The 24,050-nt window shown below is 40.5% G+C and overlaps 1 protein-coding gene across 1 annotated transcript in view; it reads right to left on the reverse strand.

Moving 5' to 3' along the window:
• Positions 1-9,324: 9,324 nt before the first annotated feature.
• Positions 9,325-24,050, reverse strand: part of LOC132827753 (Fc receptor-like protein 5) — an 82,304-nt gene continuing 67,578 nt past the window's right edge. Inside the window, exons 13-16 of the mRNA XM_060844447.1 lie at positions 22,541-22,603; positions 16,910-16,966; positions 12,833-12,861; positions 9,325-11,680 (exon numbers count right to left, since the gene is read on the reverse strand). Coding sequence (XP_060700430.1) covers positions 11,561-11,680; positions 12,833-12,861; positions 16,910-16,966; positions 22,541-22,603 — 269 coding nt within the window. The 3' untranslated portion in view covers positions 9,325-11,560. The remainder of the gene's footprint in view (positions 11,681-12,832; positions 12,862-16,909; positions 16,967-22,540; positions 22,604-24,050) is intronic.

The following is a 24,050-nucleotide window of genomic DNA, read 5'->3' on the forward strand; positions in this document are numbered from 1 at the left end:
GGTGCAAAACTTGACCTACTGTTGGGACAAAGGCAGGCCAGGTGACTGAGGTGAAAATGTGTTGCTGGTTAAAGCACAGCAGGTCAGGCAGCATCCAAGGAACAGGAAATTCGATGTTTCCTGTTCCTTGGATGCTGCCTGACCTGCTGTACTTTAACCAGCAACACATTTTCAGCTCTGATCTCCAGCATCTGCAGACCTCACTTTTTACTAGGTGACTGAGGTATCAGTGGGGGAGCACTTTGGGGCCAGTGACTATAATTCTATAGTTTTAAAATAGTGATAGAAAAGAGTAGACTGGATCTAAAAGTTAAAATTCTAAATTAGGGGAATGCTAATTTTGACGGTATTAGGTAAGAACTTTCACAAGTTGATTGGGAGTGGATGTTTGCAAGTAAAGTGATAGCTGGAAAATGGGAAGCCTTCAAAAAATGAGATAATGAGAATTCAGAGACAGTATGTTCCTGTTAGGGTGGAAGGCAAGGCTGGCTGGTGTAGGCAGTGCTGGATGACTAGAGAGATTAAGATTTTTGTCAAGGAAAAGAAGGAAGCGTATGTCAGATATAGACAGCAGCGATCGAGTGAATCCTTAGAGTATAAAGGTAGTAGGAGTACACTTGATGGAAATCAGGAGGACAAAATGTGCACGAGTTAACTTTGGCAAATAGGGTTAAAGAGAATCCAAAGGAATTCTATAAATACATTCAGACCAAAAGGGTAACTAGGGAGAGAATAGGGCCCCTCAAAGCTGTGTGGAACCACAGGAGATGGGGGAGATACTAAACAAATGTTTTGCATCAGTTTTTACTGTGGAAAAGGGCGTGGAACATATAGAACGTGGAAATAGGTGGTGACATCTTGAAAAATGTCCATATTACAGAGGAGAATGCTGGTTATCTTAAAATGTAGAAATGTTCAACATGTCAGGCAACATCTTTGGAAAGAGAAACTGTTTCATGTTTCAGTTGATGATCTTTGAGAGGTACCATACTCTTGAAGGTATAGTAATAAGGAAAGAGTAGCATAAAGAAATCTGTACCAAGTGTTGGCGGCTTGAACAAATTCAGATCTGAGTTGAGTTAGAGTTCAAGCTGCAGATATTACATCACATCATGGAGGGAGAAAGATGCCTGGACACTTTGTTCACAAGGCATTCAACACCCTTAGATTATGTAGTTCTAACTTGCTCTGTGATCAAGAACAGGTGGGCTTGGTTGTGGTGAAGCAGGTGGAAAGACCAAAGGACAGCTCTCAAGAAACCTGTCCCAATAGTTGTCCAACAGTTAAGAGGTTCTTGCAAGCTGTATGCACGGGAGTAGAGATGGCAAACTGACCATGACATCATGGTACAGAGAGCCATTCAAGTGAGGGGAGGAAATAAGATGATCGTAGGAATTAGAAAACAATAAAACTAGGGCATAGAGGCTTTTCTTTGCAACCTTGTGTGCGTCCCAAAGGCTGTGTCACTACCCAAGGTCAGGGTTAAGAGCTAAAAATGCTCTTAACCCTGACCTTGGGCTGGAGAGGAACTTGAAGAGGAGGGATCTAGTTGTCATTGTCCATGTTGGTATTAATGATTTTGATGGAACTGGAAAGGTTTGAAGACCAAGAATAAATTTTAAAATACATTAAAGATCTGTACTGGCAATCCAAGCATCTTGATTTGTTCTGATGCATATTTCCTGTTTATGAGCCTCTTCCTCTGCTTTGGAGAACGTGATGACTGACTCACTAGGCTACTCTCAGTTCTGCTTCTAATTTTAATGAAACGTATTCATCTAAAACCACGTGCTGACACCCCCATATACTGGCTTTTTTTAAAAAAAATTATGCATTGGAAAAACCCTATAGGCATTTGGGCTTGGCCAGTGTGTCTTAGCTGCTCCATAAATCATCAGAGAACTTCATTTCTATATTTGCATTTCAAAAATTTTACCAGAGGAAAGTTTGCTATCTTTGCTAGCAAATGTGTTTGCGCAAATTCAAATCACTGCCTAGAGTTTCACATTAAGTTGATCATATAACCATGATATCTGAATAGAATTATGCTATTCAGCCCATCGGGTTTGCACTAGCATTCGATCATGGCTGATATATTTCTCAATCTCATTCTCCTGCCTTCTCCCTTTAACGCTTGATCCCCTTAATTATTAATTCTATTTATTTCTGTCTCGAATACATTCCATGACTTGGCCTCCGTTACCTTCTGTGGCAATGAGTTCTGCAAATTCATCATGTTCTGGCTTAAGAAATTCCTCTTCCTCTCAGTTTGAAGTTGACCCTTCACCCTGAGGCTGTGCCCTTGGATCGTGGTCTGTCCTAGTGTGGAAACATCATCTCCAAGTCCACTCTATCCAGGCCTCTCCGTATTCTGTAAGCTTTAATCAGATTCCCTCATCCTTCTAGGTACCATCAAGTATAGACCCAAAGTCCTCAACTGCTCTTCCTTATGACAAGCCCTTTATCCCCAGGAAACAGGGCCCAAAACTGCTCTCAATATTCCAAATACAGTCTGACCAGATACTTATTACAGCCTCAGCAATACATCTATGCTCTTGTATTATAGCCCTTTTGAAATGAAAGCTGCATTTGCCTTCCTAACTGCCAACTGGACCTGCATGTTAACCTTGAGAGAACCCTGAAACTAGGACTCTTATGTGCCTTTGTACTTCGGATTTCTGAGGTCTTCCCTTATTCAGAAAATAGACCATGCCTCAATTCCTACCAATGTGCATAACTTCACACTTTCTCACATTGTACTCCATCTGCCACTTTTGTCTAGACTCCTTGCCTGTCAAAGCTCTTTTGCAACCTCCCTGCTTCCTCAACATGACCTGTTCCTCCACTTGTCTTTGTGTCATCTGCAAACTTCATAACAATGCCCTCAGTTCCTTTGTCCAGACTGTTAACATACAATATGAATAGTTGTCCCAACACTGGCACCTGCAGAACTAGTCACCAGCTGCCATCCTGAAAAAGACCCCTTTATCCCCACTCTCTGCCTTCTGCCAGTCAGCCAATCCTCTATCCTGCCAGTGCCTTAGCCCTAACACCATAAGCTCTGATCTTATTTATCAGCCTCCAATGCAGCATCTTGTCAAAGGCCTTCTGGAAGTTCAAATGGATCACATCCATTAGCTCTCCTTTATCTAACTTACTTGTTATCTTCCCAAAGAATTCTAACAGATTTGTCAGACATAACTTTCCCTTGACGAAGCCAAGCTGACTTGGCCCTATTTTATACCTTGCACTTACAAGTACCCTGTAATCTCATCCTTAATGATGGATTCTAAACTCTTCAACCAAGGTAAGGCTAACTGGCTTATAAAAGACTATCTTCTTAAATTGGGGTGTTACATTAGTCATTTTCCAGTCCTCTGGGGTCCTCCGTGACTCCAGTGATTCCTTAAAGATCCTCACCACTGCGTGCATAATCTCCTCTACTACCTCCTTCAGAACTTTGGTCTGTAGTCCATCGGTCTGAATGATTTATCCATCTGCAGACCTTTCAGCTTCCCCAGCACCACCTCAGTGATGGCTATAACAGCAGAGTCAGGAGGCAGAGATGAATGAAGTTCCTCTATTCCTCCTGCCAACGTACTTAACCTCACAATGAAATACTCTGCAGAGGCCAGTATCTTGTCACCATGTCACCCTTTGTTTACACATGCATAGCACTTGACACTGATACAGCTTCCTGATGAAGGGCTTTTGCCCGAAACGTCGATTTCGCTGCTCGTTGGATGCTGCCTGAACTGCTGTGCTCTTCCAGTACCACTGATCCAGCTTCCTCAGAGCCAGGTCTGAGTGAACAGAACCTCTGACACTCCTGTTTATTTTTATCAGCCCGAGCTTCCTGTTTGGACCAGATTAACAGCCCCAGTCAGAGAACTTGTATTCTATTCTGACCTTGTTACAATCACTACATCCCTTCCCGCTATGAGTCTGAGGACATAGACTGCATTTTTCGTTTTCAGCTCCTTCTGGAGTGTTTTAGCACTGGGTCAAGTTCCTCCTACTCTGCCTTTGAAATGGGCACTTGTAATGCACTGTAGCCTACCTCTTTCGCTCAAAACATCTCATAAGAAACTCATTCTGCCCTTCAAGCAGCAAAGGCATTGAAGTGGCGATATCCACCGTGTCCACCTCAGATTCCGAAGTATCTTCAACACTTGATGGAGAGGGAGAACCCGTGGGTTCCACAACAGTCAGAAAGGCTGTTGAGGAGCCAGGTATGTTTTGCTGCTGCACCATTTGCGAGCGAGCAACTTTGTTATGGTCCACATGCTTGTTCAGGATCATTGCACCTACCTGAACTTTATACGTCACTGGATTTGACCTTGTGTCGACCATGCCTCTTACCCATGCATGGCCATTCCCATGGTTCCTACACCAAATTTGGTCCCCCAAAGTAATTTGTCTTTCTTCCTTAGTGGAGTCTTTTGTCCAGCAGTTGTGTTTCTGATGCAGTTTCATCTGGCTCCACAGGTCCGGGAATATCAGATTTTACCTCATGCGGAGTCTTCTCCCCATTTGCAACTGTGCTGGAACTGTGCATGTAGTTGCATGAGGGGTGGTCCTATAAATCAAATAGGAGTCGGGACAGTTTGTTATCTGGTGAAGCTGTAGGGTCTTCCTTTAAGCCCTCCTTCAAAGTTTGTACTGCTCTTTCTGCCAGACCATTAGCAGATGGATGGTAGGGAGCTGTCCTTGTATGACGAATACCATTTGACTTAAGGAAATACTCAAACTGCTTCTGAGAGACCACGTATTGCAAAAGAGGCATATGGTAGTTCTATCGTTATCCCCATATTTGGCAAATGAACTCAATGTACATCCAGCCACTTTGTGTGGAAATCCACAATGTTTAAGAACACAGTCCATGAAAGAACCTATATAGTCAATGTGTAATGGAATCAGGGGTTAACCAGGCCATATTCACAAATGTGGGGGAGCTGCTTATGCTAATTTTTGCCCTTGTTGGCACTCTGGGCATTACCCCACCAACACTGCTATGTCTGCATCCAATCATGGCCCATAAACATAATTTCTTGCCAACATCTTCATTTTGGAAACCCCTGGATGACCCTCATGGAGTTCAGCCAGTATCTGAACTTTACTCAGGACAATCACTCTTGCTCCCAATAATAATAGGCCTTCCTCAATTATGATCTGGTCCCTCCGGCTCCATCATCCCTCACCTGCATCTAGGAGAAAGTGAGGTCTGCAGATGCTGAAGATCAGAGTCAAGAGTGTGTTGCTGGAAAAGCCTAGCAGGTCAGGCAGCATCTGAGGAGCGGGAGAATCGACATTTCAGGCCGGAGCCCTGTATCAGGAATGAGCAGTTTCAGATTTGTAGTGTACTGAGTATGGTGCTCAGGACCAAACTAGGTTGGTCTGAATGTGGTCAGGAGTCCGTGTGGGATCAGACAGTTCCGTAGGAAGGTACTGAGGAAGGAGATGTGGCTGTGGTAATGAGTCTGCTTGAGAAAGTGGCTGAAGAGCTTCAGGGCAGAGAAGAGTACTTGGGGAGTACAGTGAGAGAGGGAATCACTGAGATCTTTGTAGAGAGAGGAGAACTTCTTCAAGGTAGGCATCCTTGGAAGAGGCTGATGAAGGGCTCTGGCCTGAAACATCAATTCTCCTGCTGCTTGGATGCTGCCTGACCTGCTGTGCTTTTCCAGCAACACACTCTCCACCCTCACCTGCATTTACCTAACGCCTTCCAAGCTACCTTCCCCAGACCCACCCCCCTCCTATTTATCTGTCGGCCCATTCCCTCCCCCCCACACACATTCCAGATGAAGGCCTTATGCCCACATCGTCAACTCTCCTGCTCCTCAGATGCTGCTGTGCTTTTCCAGTGCCACACTTTGACTTCTGGACAGTGTTCCAACTTTTAATCATGCACACTTAGTATTAGAGTCCATTACTGTATTTGGCCTGAAACCACGGGCAGCACTGCTTGGTCCTCTTTGGTAGACCTAGTAGGGGTTTGTTGTCCATTATTATTACAAATTTATGTCTGTAAAGCTATTGGTGGTACTTCCTGGCTCCAAATATGACCACTAACCTTTCTTTTCTATCTGACTGTATTAGCCAAAATCCTGGATGCATACACTATTGGGCATTCCTCTCCATTGGATCACCTACAAGCTGATACTATCCCTGAAGCCGTACGGGGAGGCATCGCATGTCAGCATCCCAAGTCTTGCTTGGGATCATAGTGTACTAACAACTTAGATGATGGTGGCTGCATTTTCATTCCCTGAAAGCTATGGCTCAGCTGTACGACTATTTCTAAGGCTGACTCCTTTTTTTAAAGAGTTGATACAAAGGTGCAGTATGGAGGCCAGATTATGTATGAATTTTCTGTACTAATGCACCTAATTAAGAAAGACCTGGTACAGATGTGGGAGACAGGGCACCTTTAATCACCCTCACTTTATCTTTCAACAGTTTTGTCAACTCTGTCACCTGAGTAGGTCACTTGGCATGCCTGGAATACATGTTTCCCTTCAAAGGTATACAGCTGCTTGGAAAAAAAGGACTATGTCTAAGTTCTCTAAGTACTCCTTATTGATCTTCCCTGTTACTAACATTTCATCCAGATAAATGGTGTCCTCGGGTAGACCTTGTAAAATGTTTTCCATTGTTGAAACATTGTACAGATTGACTATCCCAAATGGCAGTCTTTGACAAACCCTCATGGGTATTAATTGTGGCATTTATCTGAGAATCCTCATCTCACCACATTTCCAGTTGTCCATGGCTCATGTTCAGCTTCATAAAGGAAAGCCCCCCCCCATCCTGTTAGCTTTGCGTATAAAACCTCTTTGCAGGGAATTTAGTATTTACCCAGCTGTGGAAAGCGGTTTACCATTTGTTAAAAATATCCACAAAGGCCAACTGACCCTCAGGCTTCACATTTGGTACAACTATTGCTGCACATTCCACAAGCTGGTTTGATGATTCATTCATTTTCCAGTCTTCTACTTTTGCTCGTAAGGCAAACGGCACTGGGCAGGCCTTGCAGAATCATGGAATTGCTTCCTGATCAACGTGCAATGTGACCTTGGCTCCTTTGATAGTCCCTAGACCTTCAGGTATTTAATTAGGACTTCACTCAGGCAGCCATTTCCTAATCATCAATGTCGAGCGAATCAATATGAATCTTTTTCAAACAATTTCACTTGCTCGAGCTTGGGCCCAAGCCTTTTACTGCAATCAGTGGTATCTGAACCGGCTGCTTCTCATTTAGACTAGAACCAAAGTTGCATCCTTAATCTGTAAAGTGTATTTAAGACTGAGATAAGTTCTTGATTGTCAGGGGGATCAAGGGTTACGGGAAGAAGGCGGGAGAATGGAGATGAGAAACTTGAGCCATGATAATTGATGAACTGAATGGCCTAATTTCTGCTCCTACGTCTTATGTAAAAGGTTCCCCGGTGTAGGTTCTCAATCTAGCTGAGGTCTTGTGCAAACATACAGGTTGGAGTCCAGAGTGAATTTTGTTAAAGACTGGTTCTGCAGTCACTGAAATGGCGCGCCATTATCAACCTCCATTAGAACTGGGTGACCTTTTAACCATTTATTTCCAAACCAGATGTAGGTGGACTTTCTAGGCTGCGCACTAGCCTGGATACAAGCCTATGAGATCTTCTACTTCCTTTCGGTTTAGTGAGACTTTTTGTTTGTCTCAAGTCTGCATACTGGCAGCAACGACAATGGCTTGCTGGCTCTGATCCTGAAGAAAATTTCAACTTTGGCCTTGGCCAAGGCTTGGTGCTTTTTTTTTAGGGTTTTGCTGTGGACTACCCTAGAGTACCTCTGTTCAAGATATGTCCTGAGTGAAGCTATATAATTGTATTCACTCAAGTGATGTTCCCCAAGCTGAGGCAGATTGGAATACCCTGTAACTCATATGTTCCAATTGCCGCATTTTTCAATGATAAAGCCAGTCATAGTGCCTGTTTGAAGTCCAATTGGGCTTCAGCTAGTTGGTGCTTTTTTTCATAGTTACATCATTCATTACACACTCATTGCCACAAAATAATTGCAGATAGGCTGTTGTCCTATCACCAAGTCATCCTTTATTTACACATGGAACATCCTTGACATTGATCCAGCTTCCTCACAGCCAGCTCTTAAGAGTAAACGGAACCCCTGACATTGCTGGTTTTTTTAGTTTATGAAATGCTGATTATTAATGTGTGATATGGATATGAGTTTTGGCACATGAAAATTAGTGAGAAAAAAAATACAAAATTTAGAAAGGAGTTGTTTGAGAAGAACATAGGAATATCCAAGATTTTTAAAAAATCAAAACTGATATCCTAAGGTTAAAACAAAACTTTGACGGGGAAGAAGACTGCAAAAGTTAGAGAACTAACCCCACCGAGACCAGTATTCCGTCACCATGTCAACTTTTATTTAAATATAGACAGTCCTTGACACTGATCCAGCTCCCTTAGAACGAGCTCTTAAGAGTAAACGGAACTTCTGACACTGCTGTTCTTCTGTGTCAGCCAGGGCTCCATAAATGGACTAGATTAACAGTCCCAATCAGGGAACTCATTCTATAACGTCCATCTGGCTGACCTCATTACAATCACTAAACACAAGTTCCCATATTATATTCCATGTGCCAATGTTTTTCTTACTTGCTGAACATGTCTATATCCCTCTACAGACTCTATGTGCCGTCCTTATCACTTCCCACCTGTTTTATGTCATCCACAAACCTGGCTATAGCGCATTCACTTTCCTCATCTAAGTCATTAACGTATTGTAAATAATTGTGATTCCCACCACCGATTCCTGTGGCATTCCACTAGTTATAGGTTGCTATCCTGAAACTGTCCTCTTATCCTAACTTCCAATCTTTTGTTCAGAGATAATTTGCAATTCATTTACACACTCCTCTTCCTCCTGCCTCTGCCACACACATAATTTTATCTTTAAGTACTCATAGAATTGAAGACTTCCTATAGAATGAAAATTATGCTTTTGTTTAGTAGTTTTCATTACCTCATTCCTAGTAAAATGCATGTCAAAAGTTCCAAATTGGAGAATTTTCCATATCTGTTTGAAAAGACAAGTAACTTTTTAACATTTTATGAAAAGTTATGAAGAATAATCTTTTTTTCAAATATTAGCAATTTTATTATTTTTTTAGAGAAAATCATTGAACATTTCTTATTTTTCTTGCAGAAAAAAATTAGAAGAGATTTGTTTAGACACAAATGTCATTATTGAGAAAAACTTCAGTCATATAATATACAGAAATGTTATTAAAATATTTTGTAATACGAAAATACAACCTCTAGGTAAGCATTAACTAATTAGTTACATATTAAATAATCCTTACACTTCTCAAGTCCTACATTGGTGTACATCTCTGAAATGCTATTGGAAGTGATATCCCATACATAAAACCATTTATTACAGTATATGTCACTAAGGAGGACCAACTTAACTTGGCAATTAAAATGTTTACATATCATTTACCAGAATTAAGCATTTACAATTCAGTTATTTTTGGTAAAAATTCAAGCATTAACGTCAATTATTTCAACTCGTTTGCCCACCTAGTTTTCTTACATTGTCTTTTACATTCCTTATAATGATATCTATTTTCAGAATTTAAACTGATTTTCCACAAACTTCCCACAAAAAAAGGAAGCAATACTGAGAAACAAGAATGATCATAATATTTCATTTCTTGATCATTTAAACTTAAAGAAATACAGAGCAATGTAATCCAACATCTTTTCATAATTTAACCAGTTAATTCTTTGTGTAATTCTGATTCCCTTTCAATGGCAATAATATTATTGCTAAGCTTTGGTGTCCACTGTGGAATGCAGATATCCAGATGAGGTCTCCTGCAAGGTGATGCATCGCTTCCTTCCTAAAACCTACATTTTGTGGTGGAAATGAGCTAAAGACCAGAATTCCAAATTTCCCAAGGGCAATATGAAGATAATGAATTCCCTTCACAAAACCCTAAAGATGGTACCAGTGAACAACACCATCCATGAAGCACAGCTTGTCAAATTAATGGGGGGGCACACCATCTTTACATTTCAGGAACATCTTTGGCACCTGCCTGCTCGTGAAGGTCAAAATTTCTGAACTCAAGACAGAGACCAATTGCTTGGGATCCTCTTACTGACCCTAAATATGGTTCCTTTGAGGCCCTGAACAAAGGAATTGATCAACAAATTGTTACAATAAGTCTGTTCTTTGGGCTAGGGTGGAGATGGTGTGCAGTGCATAATGGGCTCGTAAACCTCTAGCAAAATAGCTTCCATTCTTACAGCAGGTCTAATTTAGAGCCTGAGGAATGGGAGCACAAGTTGTATGCAGTTTCCCCCTCCTGGCTACTATTAGACTCATGTGAGTCAAGAAGAGGTTCAATGATTTCACTCCATTCAGGAGGTCAAATTCTAGTACAATTCTCATTCTCTATTTCGAGGAGTTGCATTGGTTTTGCATTGAAATTATACCCCAAAATCAGCAGAGTCCTCTGAGAATTTAGGACCCATTACCTTTATGTCTTGTATTTTGCCTTGGTTTCAGTAAACAGGAATCTTTTAACTTTTTTCACTATTCATTTTGCATTTAGAGATTTAACATGGACAAGTGACATCCTATTACCAATAATTTGACACTAAGCTTTATATGGAATTTTAAGAATTATGGGAGATGCATAATGATCGTCACTCTTGCAACAAGTGATGCCACTGTAGATGCTGATGTCCTGTGAATTTCCTTTTTTTTGTGGTTTCTACTTAACTCGATTAGGAACCAATATACCAAAATACAAACATGAATCCATGCTCAATTGTTTATTTATCCAAAGGATATAAATTATTTTTAAGTTATAAACAACTTATTAATTTATTTGAAAATCAACTTTATAATGTACTTTTCAAATTTTCTTACACTCCATTACTTGATATGCAAGTGGTCAAACTTGGGCCTGCACTTTGGAATTGATCAGTAAGAGGTTTAAGAGATTGTCTGAACATGTGTGATCTTTATTCAATTCTTTTGATGCAAAAACTTGATATTGGCTTAGCGGTTTCTTCTGTCCTCAGTACAAAACTAATACAAGTGCCAAGATGCTAGTTGCAGGCATGAATATACATCTTAATAATCTATGACACTAATCTAATACACAAAACAGTAATGCTCTTTGTTCTGTTTTTTCTATTTCTAAGTTGGCTTATTTAGACAGTAAGATACAGAAGTTGAATTAGGACATTCAGCCCAATGAGCCTGCTCCACCACTCAATCAGGGCTGATATGTTCCTCAAACCCATTCCCTGCCTTCTCCCCATAACCTTGATTTTTTTCCCCATGCAACGAATCAATTTTTAATCATGATAAATACTAAGGTAATATTTCATACAAAATGAAAGGATTTCTTGTGCCTGATTAACAAGCCAAATAGCTATTTACAATTTCTTGGTTTACTTGGTTGAAAATGAGTTTGACGACCAATTATCAAAATACAATCATGGGTCTAAGGTTCTAACTTTTCAGGTACCCTTCACCGTAACTTATCTAAAGCAATAGAAGCATATATTGTGGGTCCTTGTGGCTGCGGTGTACTGTTATTCTGCAGAGCAGCTAAATCAAGTTGAGTGTATAAAACGTGATTGGTTTCATCCTGTTAATAACAAAGAAAACAGAACTCTTACTGGTCTTTTCCATTTACACCTCTTTAGCATAAAGAATACATTAAGATTTGACTCACATTATCATCTCTAAAGTATGGTTAAAGAAGGAAACTGAACCATGGTATGCAGTATGCAATTAATTTGTATTTCTTCAAATTAGCATTTAATTGGAGCCTGAGAAATTAACTGAGTCCAGTCCAGAAGCATAGGAAGTAAAAAGATGACTTCAGTTTTGTCAATGTTTTTGGAAATGTTAGCTTGGCTTGGCCTCGATGCCACAATAAGCTGAAGAGAATAGCAATGCAGTTTGGATTGGTGGGAGAGGCAATAGGGTAAAGCTGTGTCATGATTTGATTTGTTATTGCAGTGTACCTCAGTACAGTGAAAACTTTGGTTTTTGCATGCAGTGCAGACAGCTCATGCTGTACAAAGTTCATAGGGTGATAGAACAGGGCAAGTAATACAATGTTACAGTTATAGAGAAGGTGTATCAAAAGCAAGATCAACATTAAATTTGAAAGGTCCATTCAGAAGTCTAATAACAGTGTGGAAGAAGCTGTTGGAAGGGATGGGATAAATATTGAGGGACAAAGTTAGACACTTTGAAGAATGGTGAATTGTACTCCTTTAGACCCAGTTAAAATCAATATAATTTTCATCCTCTGTTTTACAATCTTCTCCACACTATTACTTACTTTTATTAGAATCAGTGTTGATTCATAAGAGAATGCAGCAGCCAACATGTATACAAAGTTAAGTAATGATCTGAACTTTAGATGAAACTGTGAGGGTAGAAGAAGCACTTGTGTTCAATATAATGTAAGGCAATTTACAATAACTAATGTCTGGAAATGTTGCACATCATGAGTAACTCATGAAATAAACTTTTGGTGAGGAAGTGGAAGTGAAACCTGGTACATTATAGTTTAAGAAACTGATGCTGGATGGGGCAGATAATTGGTTCTTTCTGAATGGATCAACTAAAATACTAAAAAAAAATTTAAATTTGTCTGATTTTATAAGCCTGAAAAATATCATCTTCTAATGATACAAGTTGTATGAATTTTAAGTTGTTTGGGTAATGTTCGATACACATTAAAATATTACATAGAATAATTTATCAATGATAAAGATTTACTTACAGAGGAGGTATCGCTGTCAGCACTGGCAGCTGCAAGAACAGAATTGAATTACTATAATTAAATGCAAGTTAATTGTAACTTAAATAAAGTGAACACCCAGCTGTTCCTCTGTTTATCACTCCTTTTCTGAACCATTTTCTCACTTCGGTATTTTTCCATTTGTCCTATGGTATTTTTTTCTGTCTCTTGTTATCATAAACATTCTTTTGTTATAGTGTTAATTTGTCCTGGTTCTCTCCCGTCCTGTGTTTTACTACCTTTTGATTTTGAAGAAAGGAAACTTGAAACCAGAATAAATAGACAGAGTAGATCAAATGCTGAAACAAAAAGGATATGAAAGCAAGCTGTTTCTGCTGTTCAGTCAATGGGGATTATTAATATCTAAGTCAATGGCATGTTGTCTTATGAAACAAGTTGACAAGTTTAAGTTAATTACTCCACTTTTGTTTGTCATTTATGTAAATGATTTGGATGAGAGTATAGTAGGCATGGTTTGTATGGTTGGGGATGATACCAAAATTGGTGGTACAGTGGACAGTGAAGAAGCTTATCTAAGATTATAAAAAGATCTTGATTGATTGGGTCAATGAGCCGAGGCATGGGAGATGGAGCTTAATTTGGATAATTGTGGGTATTGCATTTTGGTGAAACAAATAAAACCAGACCTATACAAGTGGGTCACTGGTAGAACAGAACACACCAGATGGCCTCCTTCTTTAGAGACCACAATTTCCCTTCCCACGTGGTTAAAGATGCCCTCCAACGCATCTCGTCCACATCCCGCACCTCCACCCTCAGACCCCACCCCTCCAACTGTAACAAGGACAGAACACCCCTGGTGCTCACCTTCCACCCTACCAACCTTTGCATAAACCAAATCATCCGCCGACATTTCCGCCACCTCCAAAAAGACCCCACCACCAGGGATATATTCCCCTCCCCACCCCTTTCCGCTTTCCGCAAAGACTGTTCCCTCTGTGACTACCTGGTCAGGTCCATGCCCCCCTACAACCCACCCTCCCATCCTGGGACTTTCCCCTGCCACCGCAGGAACTGTAAAACCTCTGCCCACACCTCCTCCCTCACCTCTATCCAAGGCCCTAAAGGAGCCTTCCACGTCCATCAACGTTTTACCTGCACATCCACCAATATCATTTATTGTATCCATTGCTCCCGATGCGGTCTCCTTGGGGAGACTGGGCGCCTCCTAGCAGAGCGCTTTAGGGAACATCTCCGAGACACCCGCACCAATCAACTACACCGCCCCGTGGCCCAACATTTCAACTCCCCCTCCCACTCTGCCAAGGACATGGAGGTCCTGGGCCTCCTTCACTGCCACTCCCTCACCACCAGATGCCTGGAGGAAGAATGCCTCATCTTCCATCTCGGAACACTTCAACCCCAGGGCATCAATGTGGACTTCAACAATTTCCCCATTTCCCCTTCCCCCACCTCACCCTAGTTCCAAACTTCCAGCTCAGCACTGTCCCCATGACTTGTCCGGACTTGTCCTACCTGCCTATCTCCTTTTCCACCTATCCACTCCACCCTCCCCTCCCTGACCTATCACTTTCATCCCCTCCCCCACTCACCCATTGTACTCTATGCTACTTTCTCCCCACCCCCACCCTCCTCTAGCTTATCTCTCCACGCTTCAGGCTCTCTGCCTTTATTCCTGATGAAGGGCTTTTGCCCGAAACGTCGATTTTGCTGCTCGTTGGATGCTGCCTGAACTGCTGTGCTCTTCCAACACCACTAATCCAGAATCTGGTTTCCAGCATCTGCAGTCATTGTTTTTAACTGGTAGAACAGAAAGACCTAGGGGTTAAGGTACGTAATTCTTTGAAATTTGCATCACCGGTGGACAGGGTGTTTAAAAAAGTATTTAGCATGTTTGTCTACATTGCTCAGATCTTTGAATTGGGATGTCATGTTGCAGTTGTACAGAATGTTGTTGAGCCCTCTTCTGGAGTACTGTGTACAGTTTTGGTCACCCTGCAATAGGAAGGATATTATTAAGCTGGAAATGGATCAGAAAAGATTTACTAGGATGTTGCTGGGACTGGTGGGTTTGAGGTTTGGGAAAAAGGCTGGATAGGCTGGAACTTTTTTCATTGGAGCATAGGAGGTTCAGGGGCGACCTTTTATAGAGGTTTATAAAATCATGAGGGGCATAGATAAGAGGGGGAGGGATTTCAAAACTAGGGGAATGTTTTTAAAGTGAGAGGAGGAAGTTTTAAGAAGCACATAAGGAGCAACATTTTTACACAGAGTGATGCATGTGTGGAATGAATTGCTAGAGGAAGTGATGAAAGCAGGTAAACAGCATTTAAAAGACATTTGGATAAGTACATGAATAGGAAAGATACGGGTCAAATGCAGGCAAATCAGATTAGTTTAGTTTGGGAATATGGTGTGCACTAGTGATGCCTCAGCTAAATATATGGACATATGATTGATAAACGTACAGACCTGTATATACAAATGATAAATTCTGATCTCTGTATGTAAATGTATGTATGTATGGCATGACCAACTGTACAGACCATCAAATTATTTTATGAATAAAGTATATTTTTGAAATTAAAAAATGGTGTGTACTAGTTCTACAAAAGGGTGCTTTCCAAACTGTATGATTCAATTACTCTGACCTTAAAAATTACTTTGGAAGTTTGAATCTCCTTAAATGTTAAGCTTATAATGCCTTATCATTTCCTTCGCAACTATCATTTTCTGAAGCACATGACATACATTAAATCACTCTTTTGAAGTATGAGCTTTGCTGTATTTTATTAGTTAATTTACCAACAAATCAATACTGAGGCTAGGAGGGTGGGGTAAATTCTCTTCTAAACCCTTAAGAGAAATCAAAAGAAGACTCATTGTGAGGTCCTTGAGTGAGATTAATTTGCACAACAATGAGGAAATATTTAAATTTAGGCCCATTTGCAAGTTATGACAGGTTTCTATTTGCATTTTTGTCTCATTAGTCTCCAATTCATGCTTAAAAACATGGCAGCAGTGAGTTCAAAGTCACTCCCTTGCTCTTATGATAATTAGAATCCATTTGTATACATTTCTCATTGGTGCTAGTTAATGTAGAAGATAGAATATTTCCAAATCTAGATGTGCGGACAGCCAAATGATCAGCCAGGGTGGCACTAGTGGGGTACATGCCCTTTTTGTCACCTCAGAGTTCAAAATCTGGTCAGGACAGTTCATAGGCATTCTTACTGACCCACCACCAATCAAAACCCTTAAGTGGTAAATTAATGGCTCCAATTGCCACTATCTCCGGGCATAGAGGAAGGCAGGAGGGTGGCTGCTGAAAGCCACCTGGTACCTGCCTTTGAACCCCTGATCTCTTCTCCCATGATTCTGACAAAAAAAAATGTTTACCCTATCACTGGTGCAATTGTTTACCATTGCGCACCCTGGGTATCTAGTGATGCTCTCCAGCACCCAGCAGAGGGCAAGACTTCAGTTGAGAAGCCCACCAGACAGCAATTAAATGCCGGATTGGTGCTTAAACCAGCAGGGTTTCTTGCTGCTTGAGACAGAGATAGTTCATCACCCCCACACTTAATGCAAAGTGCACCAAATCCAGCTCTCAGCAGCAGTTTGTCCAATTGGAACTATTTCAGATGATTAAATGGTTGGGCTTGCTTGGGGTCACTGATTCAATTATTGGTTGGTCAGCAAAGCTGTTGCTTCAATAGAATGGTTTCAGTAAATCCAGGTTTACAATATAAATTACCTTAGCATGCTTTTAAAACTGAAATAGGAAACATTTCAAACTACCTGACAGCTATATGTCAATAACTGTAATTCTATAATTATTCAATGTAATATCAATATATGTAGAATGATGTAATTCCGTACTTTAAAAAAGATCAAAATTCAAATTAGTCTTTTCTTCTAAAGAAAAGATTTTACTGTAAAATCAAGTAAGAAAAACAAGTCAATCTCAGTCCAAATACATCAGAAAACTAATAGTTAGTAAAATGGAAAACTTTGTTCTCCCTTACAAGATGTAGGTTTTACTTATGAGTAATTTTAAAAAAAAGAGGATATAACCTTTTTTTGATGTCACATTTGTGTAATCTGCTTCGCAATCACTTTCAGAATCATCTTCTGTAATTATATAATGTAGAACAAGAAGTGTTTAAAAGCCATTTCAGATCTGTTCCAAATCTGTCCAACTATGAACTTGGACTCAGCATCACTGATCTGCCTCATAAACAGATCCTACATTTCTTACAATTACAAATTCCCTTTACCCTCTAAATAATAGTCATCTAATTTTGGTAAATGAGAAAATAGCAAACTTATCACCCATTCCCCTTTAGCATTCCTTTCTCTTAAACTGACTTGTTCTTTTTTCATTTTCTTATCAGAAGGTCATTAAAAAGGACAGTAGCAGGATTTGGTATTCGTGTCTAGAGTAGAGTCAGGTGTTGAATATTAAATACATTACCTTATGAGTAAAAAGGTGTTGTGTATTAATTTTAGCTGCATGTGGCTGTGGTGTCCTACCTCAAAGCCAGGAGGCCCAGTCCCATCTGGTTCAGAGATGTATTATACGTCTGATCAGGTTAAATGAAAATATTTACCCCCAATAGCAACAAATAGCTTGAGATACTCAAACTGGGTACAGATTGATCTCTCACTTTGTCAGCTTGATAGTACTTCTTCACTACTGTTTCAAATCAGTTGTAGATTCTTTACGGATATTGTCTACCTCTTGCTACTAAACTACTCACCTCAGGGGCAGTAGACTGTACTTGGTGAGAATAGTGATTTTTGTCAAGTATAAATTTAAATGTATATGGTTGCTGATTACGATCAGTATCAACAAATTAAGGAAAATATTGCACTAATTATAAGTTCCTGAATTTTGCATGAGACCTGTTTCTGGGCTGAATGTGGATGTGGCGAGCCACTGATACTGATATTCAGTTTTGGAATGGAAGGACGAGGCGTAGAGTGAGGGCATAGGGGAAACAGACGCAAGAAAATTGATTGTCTATTACGTAACTCATTCCTTTTCTTTTATGTTGATATCCAGTGAGTGAATCCAGAGAAAGGGAGGCATTTAATATAAAATCAGGAAGGACCTTTTCACATAAAGGGTGGGCGATTCACAAAACAAGAAATCTACAAACCAAGGCTAACAGTCTAGGGACCAAGAGTTTAAATTCTCCATGTCCCCCCCAAAAAAAAGTGATGAAATTTAAGTCTAATCAGCATAGAATTGCAAATTAATTCCAACTGTGAAACTCTGATTTTATAAAAGCGATTGGATGCATTAATGTCCTTTACGGAAGGGTATCTGCTATTCTTATATTGTCTGACATACATCTGACTCCAGACCCACATCAATGTGGTTGATTCACTGCTGAAGTGGCCTAGCAAGGGCAACTAAAACTGTTCTTGCCTGTGACGATCACCATTGTGTGAAAACTTTGAGGTCAATTTCACTAACGTTCAAATTGGAGGCAGGCCTGGAAGCTTTGCATTAGTCAAGTCTAAAGATCACAAAGGGATGGGTAAGATTTTCAGCAGCAAATGAGCTGAAGTAAAGATGGAGCTACGCAAATTAGGAGATGGTTTTGGTCTGGAAGAGGATATGTGCATGGAAACTTAGCTCAACATAATATGGCAATGAACAGAGTATCAGAATTATTAAGGTGCAGAAGGAGACTATTTAGCCCATCAAGCCTGCACCAGCTCTCCAAATGAGCATTTATCTCTTAGTGCCATTTTCCTGCCTTTTCCCATAACACTGCACATTGTTTCTACTCAAATAATCATCTTATGTCCTCTTGATGTACAAGGAAGTGAGAGCGGAATTTGCAGAGGCATTGGCCATAACTTTCAGTCCTTGAATTGGATGGAGCCATATGACTGGAGTATTGTAAACTTTGTGCCCTTGTTCAAAAAGGGGTGCAAGGAGAAGTCCAGCAATTACAGACCAGCCGGTTTATCTTTGGTGATGGAGCAATCCCTGGAAACAGTAACTCAGGCTGGAATTGATAGTTGTGTGAAAAAATATTGGTTAATTAAGAAAATTCAGCATGGGTATCTTAAGGAGCATTGTGTTTAACTAGCTTGCTGGAGGTTTGAAGAAAGTACAGAGAGAGATGATTAAAGCAATTCTGTTGATGGGAACTCTCAAAAGGCAAAAGGATTGGGCATGCTAAATTGCCCATAGTATCTAGGGATGTGCAAGCTTGGTGGACTAGCCATGGTAAATTCAGGGTTACAGGGATAGGGTTGTGGGTGGGATGTTCTTCAAAGGGTCAATGTGGACTTGATGGGCTGAATGGCTTGCTTCCACACTGTAGGGATTCTGTGATTCGATTCCGATGCATTGCCAACTTGCGTTACTATTCAGTAGGGGGGATGGGAACCAAAATTGTAGTTCAAGCATACAGCAGCTTCAGAGTAGTGAAGTTAGAACTAAGATTTCAAAACCGCAAGAGAGCACTGGCAAGCAAGAAGTTGGTGTCTACTTCAATGCCAGGAGCATCCAGAATAAAGTGGGTGAAGTTGGAGCATGGGTTGGTACCCTGGATTTCGGTGTTGGGGCCATTTTAGAGACATGGGTAGAATAGGGATGGGAATGTTTATTGCATGTTCTGGGGTTTAGATGGTTCAGTAACGAACAGAGAAAGCGGTAAAAGAGGGGGTGGTGTGGCACTGTTCGTCAAGGACAGTATTACGGTTGCATAAAGGACATTTGAAGACTCATCAACTGACATAGTACGGGTTGAGATTAGAAACAGGAAAGGAGAGGTTACCTCGTTGGGAGTTTTCTATAGGCCGCCAAATAGTTCCATAGATGTAGATGATAGGATAGCAAAGATGATCCTCGATAAGACCAAGAGTGACAGGGTAGTTGTTATGGGGGACTTTAACTTTCCAAATATTGACTGGGAATACTATAGTTCAAGTACTTTAGATGGATCAATTTTTGTCCAATCTGTGCAGGGGAGTTTCCTGACACCATATGTAGACAGGCGAACAAGGGGCGAGGCCACATTAGATTTGGTATTGGGTAATGAACCCAGCCAGGTGTTAGATTTGGAGGTAGGGGAGCACTTTGGTGATAGTGACTATAATTCAGTTTTGTTCACTTTAGTGATGGAAAGGGATAGGTATATACCGCAGGGCAAGAGTTACAACTGGGGGAAATGCAATTATGATGTGATTGGGCAAGATTTAGGATGCATAGGATGGGGAAGGAAACTGCAGAGGATGGGAATAATTGAAATGTGCAGCTTATTCAAAGACCAGCTACTACGGGTCCTTGATAAGTATGTACCAGTCAGGCAGGGAGGAAGTTGTCGAGTGTGGGAGCTGTGGTTTACTTACGAAGCAGACTCTCTTGTCAAGAGGAAGAAAAAGGCTTATGTTCGGGTGAGATGCTATGGCTCAGTTAGGGCACTTGAGAGTTACAAGTTAGCCAGGAAAGACCTAAAGAAAGAGTTAAGATGAGCCTGGAGGCAACATGTAGGTGGATAGGATCAAGGAAAACCCTAAGGCTTTCTATAGATATATCAAGAATAAAAGAATGACGAGAGTAAGATTAGGGCCAATCAAGCATTGTAGTGGGAAGTTGTGCGTGGAGTCAGAGGAGATAGGGGAAGCACTAAATAAATACTTATCATCAGTATTCACTCTAGAAAAAGACAATATGGTCGAGAAGAATACTGAGATACAGGCTACTAGACTAGATGGGATTGAGGCTCATAAGGAGGAGGTGTTAGCAATTCTGGAAAATGTAAAAATAGTAAGTCCCCTGGGCAGGATGGGATTTATCCTAGGATTCTTTGGGAGGCCAGGGAGGAGATTGCCAAGCCTTTGGCTTTGATCTTTATGTCATCATTGTCTACAGGAATAGTGCCAGAAGACTGGAGGATAACAAATGTTGTCCCTTTGTTCAAGAAGGGGAGTAGAGACAACTCTGGTAATTATAGACTAGTGAATCTTACTTTGGTTGTGAGTAAAGTATTGAAAAGGATTATAAATCCTATCTCTTATAACCATCGAGAAAGGAATAAGTTGATTCGGGACAGTCAACACAGTTTTATGAAGGGTAGGTTGTGCCTCACAAACCTTACTGAGTTCTTTGAGAAGGTGACCAAATAGGTGGATGAGGGTAAAGTGGTTGATGTGATGTATATGGATTTTAGTAAGGTGTTTGATAATGTTCCCCACGGTAGGCTATTGCACAAAATATGGAAGAATGGGATTGAGGGTGATTTAGCAGTTTGGATCAGAAATTGGCTAGCTGAAAGAAGACAGAGGGTGGTGGTCGATGGGAAATATTCATCCTGGAGTTCAGTTACTAGTAGGGTAACCGCAAGAATCTGTTTTGGGTCCACTGTTGTTTGTCATTTTTATAAATGACCTGGATGAGGGCATAGAAGGACGGGTTAGTAAATCTGCAGATGATGCTAAGGTCGGTAGAGTTATGGATAGTGACAAAGGATGTTGTAGGTTACAGAGCTGCAAAGCTGGGCTGAGAGGTGGCAAATGGAGTTTAATGCAGAAAAGTGTGAGGTGATTCACTTTGGAAGGAGTAACAGGAAGGCAGAGTACTGGGCTAACGGTAAGATTCTTAGTAATGTAAATGAGCAGAGAGATCTCGGTGTCCAGGTACACAGATCCTTGAAAGTTGCCACCCAGGTTGATAGGGTTGTTAAGAAGGCATACAGTGTTTTAGCTTTTATTGGTAGAGGCATCGAGTTTCAGAACCATGAGATCATGCTGCAGCTGTACAAAACTCTGGTACGGCCACCTTTGGAGTATTGCATACAGTCTGGTCACTAGCCAGCTGGAACTGACAACCAGAAGCAGCAGAGATAAACCAAATAAATGCCGGAAAAAACAACACAGAAGCACTTCACAGGAGGCTCCCAAGCACTGAAGATGTCACCTAGACAGGGGACGAAACATCTGCAACACAAATACCCAGCTCGGCGAACAGAACCACAACAATGAGCACCCGAGCTACAAATCTTCTCACAAACTTTAGACATAGCTTTAAATTGAAGACAGATATGTAAAGGACCTATCAGAGGTAGTTTCTCTACTCAGGGAGTAGTAGGGGTGTGGAACTGCTGCAACAGTAGTAGATTCACCAATCTTAAGGGCATTTGAATGGTCATTGGATAGGCATATGGATGAAAATATAATAGTGTTGGTTAGAAGGGCTTCAGATTGGTTCCATAGGTTGGTGCAACATCGAAGGCTGAGGAGCCTGTACTGCCCTGTAATGTTCTATGTTCTAAAAGCTTATTGAATAATCCTCTTCTTCAAATTTGATTGGCTGAGTTTCCTTCATGATCACAATGGCATCAATAGCATCTGTTCCCTTGATAAAGGCAGATGCAAAGTATTCATTATAACCCTGTCATTCCCTTCAGGTTAGAGAAGCAAAACATCAGTCTCTCACTTTTGACCAGAAATATTTAGTCTTTAAATTGTACTGATTTGTTTTCCCAGTTGTTGGATGCTCTGTAAAATTATTACAATATTACAGTTGCTGGAGGTGTCACAAAACACTCCAGATTATATGAAGGTACATTTAGCAATAACTGGGTTAGGATAGTTTTACTATATCCCAAATATACAAAATTAAGTATACAATCTATAGAATACAAAATAGAGACACCGGAGAAGCACTTGACGTCATATTACCATTTCCTTGATATGACATGATGTTAGTGTAGTCCCCCTCATGATTCCTGTCTGAATCAGCTTCTGCAAATATATACATTACAATTAGAAATAGGCTGATGTATAGATGCTATTTGAATGCTTTTAAATGTGGTCATTTACCAGTAAAATGCTGCTAAACCATCACTGTTATTACCATTTCTATTGTTGGTTATATTGAGGGTTAAAAATGCAGAAGTTTGGTTTCAGTTATGGTGGATTCAAGTTTATTGTATTTCAGTATTTTCTATGCCTGTGTGCGCTTACAATTAATGCTTTTGAACCAGTCACAAGAGGCAAGAAGAAGAAAGCCTTTGTATTCCTATGAAGATAATTACTGATATTGAAGTTATGCTTTACACAAAAATTGGTGAACTTTGGTTTTAAAAATATAAGTGGAAGAAAGCTGACCTGGAGGTTGCAGACATTCTACTTGCTATGTCTTATTGCATAATTCAGTTCTGTGTGTTTGGAGAGATAAATAATGAGTCCCAGAGAATTATGTAGGGCCAGATATCCCTGTAAAGAGAGGTTCAGGACTGGGATAGATGCTAATGGAGTGTCTACATGGTATATGACTGTCAGTGGTGCGTATCCTTGGACGAGGATATTTTATTGACTGGGGTATACCACAGACCTGAACTGTGACCTGTGCAACTGGATCCAGAGTGTGAGTATGTTTTTTAAAAATATTTTTATTAAAAACATTTTAAAATCTTATACAAAACATCAATTTCCAAAATAAAGGGATAACACCAAAAAACAGAAAAGTAGAAGGTCGTATAACAAAGTCATAATGTGATTCTATGAGTAATGAACGACCGACTATTCCACCAGAACAAACATATCTACTCAACTTAAACTAAACTACAAACAAATTAAATGAATATTGAATTAAACTAAATTTAAATAAATTAATTCTCACTAGTTTATTCTATTTCATTCATCATTCACCTCCACTGAGGCTCCCATCCCTGGGAGCACCAGCTATAGTACCCGTATTCGTTTTCCCCAGCCTGCCCCTCCCACGCCCCCACAGGCACCCATACTGATTCCCGCAGCTATACCATGGCCCTTATTAATATTGCTGATAAGTCTGCGTCAATATAATTTAGAAAGAGCGGCCACGTCTTGTAAAACTGCTCCGTTTTGTGGTGCACCATATTTGTGAGGTGGTCTTGGGGGGAGAAGCTCCATCACTAGCCTACGCCACCCCGTAAGACCTGGTGGTTTTTCCAACGTCCAAATCATTAGAATGTTCTCCCTCACTCACTTGGTAAGAATGTTACATAGTTTCTTTCTGTGTTCCCCCAGAGAGGGCAAATTTAGCAACCCCAAATTTAGCAACCAGATCCATGTTAATTTCAATCTTCAGGATGTCCTTTAGCTCCCTTATTATAGCATTCCAGCAACATGACCAGTAGCAGTGTCTACTAATGTTACCTTGGGGACACCCTGATGACGTTTCTCTCTTAAACCGAGCTAACCTCTC

This window comes from Hemiscyllium ocellatum, chromosome 25, assembly GCF_020745735.1.
Source record: "Hemiscyllium ocellatum isolate sHemOce1 chromosome 25, sHemOce1.pat.X.cur, whole genome shotgun sequence".
Taxonomy (NCBI): Eukaryota; Metazoa; Chordata; class Chondrichthyes; order Orectolobiformes; family Hemiscylliidae; genus Hemiscyllium; species Hemiscyllium ocellatum.